This window comes from Parasteatoda tepidariorum, chromosome 9 (assembly GCF_043381705.1).
Source record: "Parasteatoda tepidariorum isolate YZ-2023 chromosome 9, CAS_Ptep_4.0, whole genome shotgun sequence".
Classification (NCBI taxonomy): domain Eukaryota; kingdom Metazoa; phylum Arthropoda; class Arachnida; order Araneae; family Theridiidae; genus Parasteatoda; species Parasteatoda tepidariorum.
The window spans coordinates 76,444,563-76,457,742 of NC_092212.1; the positions used below are offsets into that span (position 1 = coordinate 76,444,563).

Sequence of the window (13,180 nt, forward strand, 5' to 3'; positions counted from 1 at the left end):
TGGTATGGATAAATATGGTATTTTATCCAATGGTATGGATAAAAATGGTATTTTATCCAATGGTATGGATGAAAATGGATATGCCTTGCAGAGAGCCCAGAATCTAATATTCTAACATTTTATAATTTCAGTCCTAAGATATACAAAAAATAATTCTTATTTTTATAAAAACTGTATAAAAATATTTGAACATGGTATTCATAAAATTTTGATAATTTCCTCTTTACTTGATGGACTAGACATGTCGATGAAATGTGACTTACAGTATGCCAACTTTCGGTAGATTTAATAAAAATTGGCCAATATTTCACGGCTTCATTAAAACAAATATATGTTAAAAATAAAACCAAAACTTCATTCTAATTAAAAAAAATATATAAAAAATTAGATCACTCTTCAATGAAATAATATAAAAAAAGAGCTCACAGTTTCATTAAAAATTGATAAAAAAATGAGGTTCACTCTTTAATGGAATAATAATAATAATAAAAAAAAGAGAGCTCACAGTTTCATTACAAATTGATAAAAAATGAGTTCACTTTTCAATGGAATAACAAAAAAAAAAAAAAAAAAAAAAAAAAAAAAAAAAAAAAAAAAAAAAAAAAAAANAAAAAAAAAAAAAAAAAAGAGCTCACAGTTTCATATTAAAAATTGATAAAAAAAAATGAGCTGAGTTTCATTAACAATTGATAAAAAATGAATTCACATGCAAATTGAACACAAGTAACTTTGCAGCTACATTGAAATGAAATATTAAAAATATGTTCACAATTACAATGAAATAAAAATTTTATATCTCAATTGAAGCAGAAAAATTAATCAAAATTCTAGTTGATTAAATTTAATTGATTGATGACACAAAAAATTCATTGATTGATTGATGACACAAAAATTCATTGATTGACGACACAAAAAGTCAACCTTGTTTTTGTGACTTATATAGAGGTCTAAAGATGAGCAAAAACGTGACATTAAAATGTATTTAAAAAAAGAAAAGGAAATTGGTTTTAATGTATATTGACTTTAAAAGAGAGAATCATAAAATAGACAGCAACACATAACCGGAATTCAACTTAGATTGGTAGACTTGTAGCATGTTCAGAAATAAACTTGAAATTAAATATTCTGAAATGAGCATTAAGAATTTATGTAAAATATAACTAAGTGAACGATATTATGTTAATTATTGAGTAGACCAGCTACACAAATTGAGAATTTAACCACCCAAGGTCGTAGTTAAACGTGCTCACAATTAAATTTGACATTAGATTAAGAATTTACATAAAACTGAACAGCAATATGTTTCAAAATATCAAATTTAACAATTTTTCTCTCTCCATTATAGATGTTTTGATTCAGCTATTAAAATTATTCTTAATTAATGTGTTAATTTTGGAACATAATGTCTAAACTAATACATGGCAAAAGCTTATGTTTACATCTAAAATTATTCTTTGATTTGTAAATAAAAACTATTTTAATGAGGTTTGATGTTACGACTTATTAATTTATTTTATCCTACAAAAAAATGAAAACTTAAGTACAAGTCTTTTTGACTTAAATATAATTTATAATTCCTAAATTTTAAAATTCTCAGTAACAAAAAATAAAACCTAAGTTGGCACAGCTGTAATTAGCAACAGTATGAAATTGTTTTAATGAATTTTAAAAATTTGTTTTGGACTAAATGCATACTTTTTTTGCAAGAGAATAACCTATTTACAAGTTTACAGCTATTCTTTTCAACCATTGGCTGCTAACTTCATTGAAGATTGGTGAATCTTCACACGGATAGATCTAAACTATACTTTCCACAGCTGGCTATTATTATTTTTACTTCAAATGCAATCTCTATTTTTCAGATTTATACTCTCTTCTATTAAAACAAGGCAAAATCCATTTCCATGTCTAGATATTTTGAAGCACATTTAAAATTTCATTAAAGCACAATTTTTACATGTAAAAACACCTAAATAAGTTGGATCTTCATTCACTTGACTTTAAAATGGTAGTAATTGCAGTAAACAGACGTACCACTTAAAAACAAACCCATTTAGCCGCTTTCAACCGTGTATTGGACTAAGTAACATAGAGTACAAGCTCTGAGTAAAAACTTTGCAAAATAAAGCTCTCAGTTGGTCAGAAGTAAAAAAATCATTATCTATTTGAATTCTTTTAGCAACTTTCGAGCTTCCAGCATTGTGTTGCCAGCAACTTCACTCAACTTTGGTTTGAAGCTATTTAACTCTCGAACAAATGTTCCATCTGGCCAGAGAAACAGCCAAGATTAACCTAAAGTTATTTTACAACCTTGTTTTAGTTTTTCCTTTCACCGGAAAAACGCATAGTTTAAATTTGATCACTTTCTCTAAAAGCCCCGAGAGGTTACACTTTTGATATTTTCCCGTCGGACATGTGATATGGAGGAATAATCTGAGGTGGTAGCTGCCTGATATTGGGTGTTGTCGGCCTTGGAAGTGACATCACACTCAGCTGATCGTTGGGGAGTGGATTTGATAAGATGTGAGGACCGTGAACTAAGTGGTGGTTATTGGCAAGTTTCTGTTGAAGTATATTATTTCCAGCATTAGAGAATATTGCTTGGGGAAAAACAGGAACATGAATACCTGTTGATGGAACAGTAGCAGTGCTAATATTTGTCATGTTGGTAGAGCCTGTATTATTGCTAGGCCCTGTGCTGCTGTGCTGACTTCCATTTTGTGCTGTGCTGGTTGAATGAGCTGTGCTAATAGTCCTCGAGTGATCTCTCGAATTTCTGGATAGTTCCAGAATATCTAACCAAGAGGAAAGGCGTGTATGAAGCTCCTTGAAGGTAGGTCTTCGAGGAGGAATTTCGTGCCAGCACTCAACCATCAATGCATATATATGAGCCGGGCAATCTTCAGGACAAGGTAATAGCTGGCGTGACCGAATCATATCGATAACTTCCTGGTTATTGTAGCCATAATAGGGCTGCAAGCCATAGCTGAATATTTCCCACAAAACAACTCCAAACGACCAAACATCGCTCTCAGTAGAAAACTTCCCGTACAATATAGACTCGATAGGCATCCATCTTACGGGCAAAAGAGATTTTGATTGAACTCTGTAATAATCAGAAGAATATATATCACGGGACAAGCCAAAATCGGAGATTTTTACAGTCAAATTATCACTGACCAAACAATTCCTAGCAGCCAAATCTCTGTGCACGTAATGGTTTCCGGACAGATAGTCCATACCAGCTGCAATCTGCTTTGCAATGTGCAAGAAGTCGGGAAGTTCTAATATTCTTGGTGTACCGTCTTCACTGCTAGCAGACACATCGGACCTAGGAGAGTGCAAAATCAAATATTCGTGCAAATCTCCTTGAGACATATACTCAAACAGCATACACATAGGTTCTTCTCGCATGCAAACTCCCAAAAGACACACTATATTCGGGTGGTGCAAATCAGACATCAGTTCAGCTTCCCTTTGGAAATCTTGCTGAGTCTTTAGTGTAGCATTCTCCTTTAATGTCTTAATGGCTACAGCAGTAATAGTGCCATTACCATGCAAGCTCAATAATTCACCACAGTACACCTTGCCAAAAGCTCCTTCACCAAGTTCTTGTAGGAACCGAATAGAGTTCAAAGGTACTTCAGGTACTCGTAAGTTAGCTCGTGGTATGAGTGCTTTCATTTCCATTTGTTGGTGCGGACCTGGATGGCTTACTGGGCGAGCAGGTGACTTGGCATTCTTCATAGGGGGCTTTGGTGAAGGTTTAGTGCGTCTGCGAACACACCATAAACCGAGTAAGAGACCAAGAAGTGCCACCATAGCAATAGTAGGAAGCAGAATATAGAGCCATAGGTAATCCACTGGAAAAAGAGAAAGCACTAAGCATGAGAATAGCAGTGAATGTAAAAACAAAATACAGTCGAACTCGTTTATAACAATGTAAAAACAAAATACAGTCGAACTCGTTTATAACAATGTAAAAACAAAATACAGTCGAACTCGTTTATAACGAGGGAAACGAGAATATTTGGTTGGATGAATGTTAAGTCTATGGAACAGAAGTCGCTTTTAACGAGCAAAACCCGGTTTTAGTGAGCAATATTTTTCTGTCTTGCAATCTTTTTTTCAAAATGATAAGAAATGCGCGGGAAATAAAAAAAAACCGCGAACTGAAACTTCAAAGTAAGCTAACAAACTACTATTTTAAATATGTAGATTAATGAAAAAAATAAATGTTTTGGTAAGAATCTTTTCCTTTATTTTTCTTTCCGTTTATTGCTTCTTTCCTTTAAGACTGTAGCGCAACAAGAAATTTTTTGCTGGTTGGGGGGGGGATAGTTGTCATTAAATTAAGAAAAGTATTTAATTAAATTAATTAACGTAAGTAAGTATTAATTAAATTTTATGTAAACTCAATAATTTGACCTCCCAACCCCCCTTCTGGTTGCACGCCTGCCTTAAGGACCCGTTTATTACGAGTACTCGGATTTAATGAGTACATGTTACGATCCCTTTGTGCTCGTTATATACGAGTTCGACTGTATTGCAAGAAATCTTTATACAAAACAATAACGTATTTATACTCATATATTTTGCAAACAAATTTCTCATGCTACTTATGTAAAATCTGGAATTATAATTTTTAGTTCAGTACATAATAGTTTACTACAATAATGCAAAAAAAAAAAAAAATCAAGAATTCCAAAAACAAATATGTATTATTAGAAACAGGTTATGACGTTTTTAATGAATCCAAGAAAAAATAGTTTTATAACATTTAAGAATGCAAGGGAATAAACGAAACAAATTTTTCTAACAGCTACCTGCATAGTTGAATTTTCTATTTTTTTTTACACATAAATGCAATTACTTATTTACTGTTGATTGTTATTCAATATCTTTTAGTACAATTGCAATAAAACTAAATAGTGATCACAAGATTTTATTTGAAATGACAGTAATACATTAAAAATGCTTTTTCAATGCATTTTTTATTTTTATGGACTGTAGTTTTTTCAATTCATTTATTTCAGCATTTTGCTTATCTTCAACAAATTTAAGCTGCTTCGAGACGAGTGCAATTTTCAAGCCATGGAGTTCTTTCATTTCTTTTAAGTCTTCAATGTGCTTTTCTTTAAGAAACTGAAGCTGATGTTGCAGTACTTTTATTTTCAACTGATATTCTTCTATTTTCATTTGGTTAACATTATTCTCAATTGTTTCATCTTCCTTTTCTGCAAAAAATTTTTAAAAAAATAGTAAGCATAAGCAAATGCAAAAAAAAAAAAACATTATATTAATATTGGGTAGTTCGGAAAGTGATTTCACTTTTTCCCAGCAGAGGATTTAATTCTATTTTTCAAAACCAATTTTGTACTTTAGCCGCATAATCAACTATATTTTAACAGCTGATATAGTAACGTTTACTTGTGAAAAAGTTTGATTCTTCGCAGTAGTTTTCAGTTGGCGAAATTTCGAATATGGACAAAGAAAAACATAATTTTCAGCATATTTTACTTTTTTAACACGAAAAAGATTAAAATGCTACTCAAGCAAAAAAAAGAAAGAAAAAAAATCCTTCTATCTGTATGGCGAAGGTGTATTGGCAGTATGCCATAATCAAAACTGATTTGTTTTTAAAATTTCGATTAAGATGCACCACACTTATTTAAACTAATGAAGACACAATAAAAGTATTAATTGATGCAAACCGGCGAATAACAGCCGGTGAGATTACTAAGACATTAAATTTACAGAAAGAAATTTGTGTCATGTTGACGACTGCAATTTTATTCTCAAACACCAAGATAATATCCATTTTTGAAGCGTATCATCACTAGAGACAAGAAATGGAATATCTAAAACAACATTCTTGTTTCTTAAAAAAAATTTAGACGGTAAAATCTGTACTATAAATAAGGAGATAAAAAATCACCTTGATCAGTATTTTGCCAATAGAGACAGCTACTACTAGAAAGATGGCAAACAGTAATGGACCAGAACGGACAATAAAATATTTATTTACTGAAACAAAATAGCCTTTCATTTTTTCAAATTGAAAGTGAAATTACTTCCGAGCAACATCTCAATCCCAGTGAAATCTGATATTTTAATATGTAATAAAATATCTTTTTAACTAGAAAGTACACAGGGGTAGCAGCAAAGTTTTTTAAAATTTTAGGGTCATTTTAGGAACTTTTTTCAACAAATTTTAGGGGTAATATATGATTTTGCTAGGATAAAAACAGATCACACGGTAGTTTATTACATAACAGAAGATTATTACAATTCATCCACACATATCATAAATAATTGCAAGCCATAAAATAAAGCTCTGAAATTTATTAAGTCAAGAATGAAATCTCTAAAGTGTAAAAATGAAATTTCAACTTTACATATTACCTATCAGAAATTAAGTGCATAATTCAGGAACAGGCAAAAGTGAGAATAAATCAAGAGAAAAAATAAATTAACACCAACTTGGATTTTTATTTAATTTTTACCTTCTTAATCAAAACTTTATTATTACCCTTTACCTTACTTTATTAAGAAAAACTATAGTGTGATATTATTAGATTTCAAATCAGCAATTTATATTAGAAGTTAGAGAAAAACAAATTAATCATGATCATTTTTCTAAAATATTCTTGATATGATTTGTGAGATTCTTTTACTGCCCTCAATAGTGTTGTGGTGATCTTCAACACTCCTCCATAATTTCGAATGGTATCTTTGATTAGTCTAAGAGACATAATAGTATTCTCATGGTGACTCACATTAAGCATTGCTTTATTTATCGAAAAACCTCTCTCAGGATCAGAATTCCCATGTGGCAAAATTAAAACAGTTTTAAATAATGTAGTTAAATTCTTATATTTTAGATTATTGCTTTTTTATTTATATTTAGCCTATAACTCTAATTTTTTAGGAACACCAACAAAATTTTATCAGATTTTTAGGAATTTTAGGGTTTGCACATAGTTTTAGGAATTTTATGAATTTTAGGGGGAATGCTACCCCTGAGTACAGTACAGAACCCGTTATCCGGAAAACCAAAAATACCGTAACGAAATTCAATAAATTTTCCCGCCATTTTTTAAAAAAAAAACATTTTTTTTTCCCTCATAAGATTTTAGGATTTTTCTTTCTTTTTTGTTTACCTTACCATCATTTTGGAAATAATCATTAGTGTATTACTTCATCGTTTTTTCTTATTTTTAAGATTATTCCCCCAAATTTTTTTTTTTTTGTAGTTGGGTTTAACAAAAAAAAAACGGCTTTTTGTAGCGATTCAGAAAACCGGAAAAATCAGTTATCCGGAATAGAGATAGTCTCGACCGTTCCGGATAATCGATTCCCTACTGTATTTAAAAAATAATAATTTTTTGGTATATTGATGACTATAACGCTACAATAATTAGAGATTAACTGTAACAGCTGGCCGACATCTCTGGACTAGTAGAGGCAAAAAGGACAAGTAGGTCAAAAAAAGTTCCTTTACATGCTAATTTCAATTTCTAAACTCAGCGGCGCAACAGCCCATGGAGAGCCAAGGCCTAATGTGCCCATCTCAGTTTTCTTGACCTTTGGGCTCTGGGGAGCAGGAGCAGATGTTCCAGTTAGGTGGTCAGCCGAACGCGAAACCCCTTAGTTCCCAAACATGCTTGGTACTCATTTATCGATCCACTGAAGGGATGAAAGGCTGAGTCAACCTTGCCCGGCCCGAGGATCGAACCAGGGACCTGTGGCACGACAGCGCGAGGCGCTACCGCTCAGCCACCGGGCGTCAATTTCAGATATAGAAATAATTCCTGATTTACAAGTTTATAACAAGTCAATACCATAATTTTTGTTAGCTATTCACAAAATAAATAATAATTAGCTTACCTGCATCTTCTGTGACAAGAGAAGTAGAAGTGTTAGTAGAATTATTTTCCATTATTGATGAATTTTTCAAATCAAATTCATATTTTATCAGCTCTGTATCAAATTGGTCTGTGGAAAATGTTATATTCCGTACTTCAATTGTATGATATTGACCTGCATAACAATAAAGTTTTTTTAATCAACAAAAACAAACAATATTTCACATACAACTAGCACAAATGCATATCATTTTCAGTTTATTATGCAAAAACTTACATAATTTAATTATCAGTTTATTATGTAAGCAATTGAACTTGTTTAATGTTTAGTACAGAGCTTGATACTTTGATTTTCATCACATTCTTACCACTTAGGGCTATTTAATTAAAAATGTTAAATTATAGGATAACCATATTAGCATTTCCTTTTTAAATAAAAAGAAAAATGCAAAATTTAACTTTTAAAATTCGCAAAATATTGCTACACATCAAACTTTCAAAGTTTGCATTAAAATATAATCCATTTTAAATAAATTCAATTTTAAATTAAAAATTATTTGCAATTCAATTTTAAATCAAAAATAGGATAGAGACTTCAAAGAATTGGTTTTTCAAAACAATTTATTTCTTTTCTTTTGTTAAAATATGGTTTTCAATAATATGAAACACACAAAAGCTATTAGGATTGCAAAATAATTCATGTAAGTCATATGTAAGTTCTTTGAAACAAATTCTCTTTCAAAAATAATTGTGAAATTTTTATTTTTTTTTAAATTGAAAGGAAAATAATAGTTTTAAAATTTTACAAGATAAACTGAGTATTTCATTATTGATTAGATATGTTATCTATCAGCTTAGTTCATTGAGTAAACAAAGTAACTTTATTTTAACAAATTAAATTTACACTATTTTTCATTAATGTTTTCCAGGCAAGATGGGGAGATTTCCGTATCGTGATCTGTGGCAGAATAATCGTCAAGTCTTGGAAACTTCCAGGCAGTGGCCCGCGAGAATCTAAAAAAAACATCACAGAAAGGGACCAACTTGAAAGGTATAACTCGTAGCCTCCCTCAGGCAAACATCTACATGTTATTTTTTTCTCTCTTTAATTTGCAAATTTAAAATTGATTTGGTACCTTGGCGATCACGATACGGAAATATCCCCGGCAAGTTTTAATCGGCACTTAATTAAATGTAAAATATAAAAGATTGAAATTTGAAGCTATATTTTCTTAGTCACAAAACTAATGTAAAGTATCACAATTAAGTGGTACTTAAAGATAGAAAGTTTATACTATTCAGATATAGTTTATTGGTCCAATTATTTATTTATTCTTATTGTAGATTTATTTAAAGATATTAGCAGTAAAGTATGCTGGAATATAAGTAAAAAGCAAACTAAAATTAAACTTTACTTGAAAAAAAAATTAAACACAATGTCAATAACTATCTATTAAAAAGATTGTTCATCACAATAGATTTTTTATTTAAAAAAAAGATACGTTAAAACATTAAATAATAGTTTAAAATACTTATTTTTTAAAAACGTTTCAAATTGAATTATTTAATTAGATTAAGACACAATTGTAAGATTATTTTCGTTAACATTTTCTTTTAAAAAAATAACTGCCAGCTGTTATTTCTCTAGAGGAAAAAAAAAAGAAGCTATTTTTAATTTTGCGCATACAAATTAGCCAAAATAAATGCCAGACAATGTAAGCAACATTCATGAAGCAAAATATGATACAAAAAAGTATAACTGAAATTTGTGAAAATAAAAAGCAAATAATAAATAAAACAAAAGTTGTAACTCACCTGACAAAATTTCTTTATATCTTCAGTATTTCATTTGTACAATTCTAGGCAATATAAGCATACGTTAAAAACTCATTCTCTAGAGCCTTTGAAAATTAAAGTATGATCTTTAACATAAATGTATTCACACTTAATTTACATCATAATACATGCCTCAATATCGGTTTTATTAATTTTTTGATGTCCATTTTTGTGAAAATATTATTTTGATAGTGGGCATAAATGGCGAATCACATATTCTCTATTCGTTTGTATTTCTGTAAGCTCCTGCAGTACTACTGATGTGCTGAAAATTGCATTAAAAAAATAGAACAAAAATTCAAAAGGCCTACACTTCCAGATTCAATTTTTTAAAAAAATGGAAGTATTTAAAAAAATACTTTTTTAATAATTAACACGCATGAAATAATTATTTTTTTAAGGACAAGAGTAATTACTTCGTGATAATACTGAAATCAAAGAAAACATTTCAATATTCTTTAACCTCTTGCTTATGGCGCTTAACGTGATGAAGCCATTATGGCCCAATTAATTTACCTGTCGTAAGCAAAGGGTAAAGTGAAAATAATCCTAATTGTGATCCTAATATTGAAATTGAGATATGAAATTTTGTGAATTTTCTTATTGTTGCAATAAATAGGTTGTTCGAAGTTCGAGAAAGCGATTTCATATTTAGGAGGAAGGATAACATAAAATTTCTGTTTTGAAAGAATTTTTGGTATTTAGAAGCCAATGCTTGGAAACTGGAACTTTTACTATTTGTGATTTTAAAAAATTGTTTTTAGTCAATTTCGATTTTTATATCGTTTATAAGACAATACTGGATAGATCGCAAAATGCTAGTTGCTGTGCATGTGAGATTTTTTCCCCTTTAGTTGCTTTTGAGTGTAAAAATAAAGGTTCAAAATAGAGCTTTATACTATTGTTCTGTTTTTTTCTCTCCCCTGAATAAGGTAAGTTCAGGTTCTAATCTTACCTTGTTCAAAATTTTGAGAATAAAGTATTAAAAAAATTTTTTTGTTAAGGAATTGTAAAATAGCTATAATTACCACTCCATATTAAGAACTGTAATTCTTGTTACTGATATAAAATAGTTTTAAATAAGATGGTAACAATATTATTAATTGTATGTCATTTGTGTAACTAATCTCCACAAATTGAGCACTTCATGCATTCAATAAAATTTTCAGAAATGCCTGTCAGACTACAAATTTTGTGGTCTTTCTAAAATAAATTATCTTTTAAAATTCAAAGTTGAAGAATTTTTAACATTACCATGTTAATCAAATAAAACTTATAAGTTGCATTTTACTAAAGAAATATTTGCACATTTATTTTAAAACTATTAAAGATTTAAGTATATATATATCAATAAGTTGCTAAAAGTATTAATTTTTTGTTATGCATGATAGATTAAGGTAAGTACGAAAATAAAGTTTTCTTTCTCTTTTATATTACATTAGGATATTCAGCAAAAGCATTTTACCCAATATATTTGACAGTTTTTGTTAAAGATTTAAGTCGGTATTCATCAATAAGTTGCTAAGAGTATTATTAATTTTTTGTTATGCATGATAGATTAGGGTAAGTACTAAAATAAAGTTTCCTTTTTTCCTTTGTATTACATTATGACATTCAGTGAAAGCATTTAACTCAACATATTTGGCATTGCATATGTTTTTCCAATAATAAAATAACACTAACAACATAACATTTTGTTTGCAAATGCATCTGCCTAATAAGCAAGTCACACACACCAAAAAAGTAAAAACAGCTTGGAGAAAAAAAAAGCTTAGCAGAAAGCTCGCCAAAGTTACTGATTAAAAACTGAGAGAAAAAAAACACACTTGCAACTTTAACACTTTTTGCCGACATTTTCTTTACAATAGCAATGAAATAGAAATTTTAAAACTTCATGCTTAACATCTACAAGCTTAAACAATTTAATGAAAAAAAAAAGGGGAAAAATTGAAGCATTAACTTGGTCATCGACAATGAAATATCTTCCACAAAAAAGTAAAAGTTAGCAGTGAAATATGAAAGGATATTTATAATTATATACAAATAATTGCTCTTTTTTTTAATAGTTAGAAACAAAAAAAACCATACATGACATTGTTAAAAATGTATTCATACTATTCAGATATATCATATAATTTAAAACTTAGTCATCACAAATTGAAAATTTATTAAGTATTCGTCAAAAAATGATGCAAAAAAAGATAATGAATGTAAAATTAAAGTTACATAAATGATAGTAAATACAAAATCATATTTTAAATTCAAAATTTAAATTCTCTCTCCGAGGGTTAATTCCAGCTTTTTCTATACTTTAAGCTATTCTGCATCAAAATACTGGTTTTCCCCATGTCATTCAATGGAGCATTAGTGCATAGTGATACTTAGAAGTTTAAAGAACATAAAATATTGCACATTTAACAAATTAAAAGAAAAATAGTTAATTTGAATATATATGCATAACATTATTTTTAATGTTTCTAAATAAAATAAAAACTATGAAGAATTTTATAAATTACAGTAAATTAATGGAGAAAATAATTAGATAGTTAATACAAGATACCTAAATACTCTCAATTTATCAGTCCTAACAGAAACTTAGGAAGCAAGATCTTTTGACATAACTCACTGATGGTTTTTAAAAAGTAAGAAATTGCTATTGTTCGCTCTAGCAAATATTATTTCTTACTTTCATTTTTCATTCAATTAACCTTTTCTTAATTCAATATTTTACAACAAAAAAAAGCAAATTACTGAAAATATTTTTCCTTTGGACACTGCAAACAGGCTATGCCCAGAATAGAAGGTAAAATTGCATGCAGGGCAGTCAGAGGTTAAAAGTTTAAAATTAAAAAAAAATTACTTTTTTTTCAGACAATTTTTTAACAATAGCATAAAAAATGGATTTAAAAGTAATAAGCTTAATAGTGAGCAATTTTTCTGATTAAAAAAAAAATTTTTTTTCTTCATTTTTATATGAGAAAGATTTAAATTTTGAACTGTTATGTTTAGATATGTGAATTAAATCAGAACAAAATCAGTTTTCAACTTGTCTTCCAAAAGTATTAAAATCATTTAAAAATCACAGGATAGGAGAATTTTTAATACCATAAATTAATTTAAAACTGATCAGGTTGGTTTAATACTTAGGGCCTTATTTATACGTTATTTACACAGATCTAATTTACAGATTAACATAAAACACATAGACTTGCTGGCATTGTACATTCTTTTTCTTTGTTTTACAATTTACATATAATAATAATGAATGTTTACAATGCTTCAATACAATTAGTATGTGGTTTAGAGCTGTGCTTAGAAAAAAACAGCAAAACTTGTTCACAGTCAAGTTTGTTTTTTATTTATTGACTATTTCATATTTTATAAAATGCTATTTATATTGAAAGTATTAGCGATTTCTACCATGTATAATAAAGGTAATATGGTGTGTTAAAACCATATCATAGGATGTAATTAAA

The 13,180-nt window shown here is 29.0% G+C and overlaps 1 protein-coding gene across 2 annotated transcripts in view; it reads right to left on the bottom strand.

The window, feature by feature from the left end:
* Window positions 1-1,325: 1,325 nt before the first annotated feature.
* Window positions 1,326-13,180, bottom strand: part of LOC107450463 (tyrosine-protein kinase transmembrane receptor Ror) — a 259,720-nt gene continuing 247,865 nt past the window's right edge. For both annotated transcript variants that reach the window (XM_071185114.1, XM_043047877.2), the window contains exon 9: window positions 1,326-3,863. In XM_071185114.1, the coding sequence (XP_071041215.1) occupies window positions 2,386-3,863 (1,478 nt within the window). In that variant the 3' untranslated portion in view covers window positions 1,326-2,385. The remainder of the gene's footprint in view (window positions 3,864-13,180) is intronic.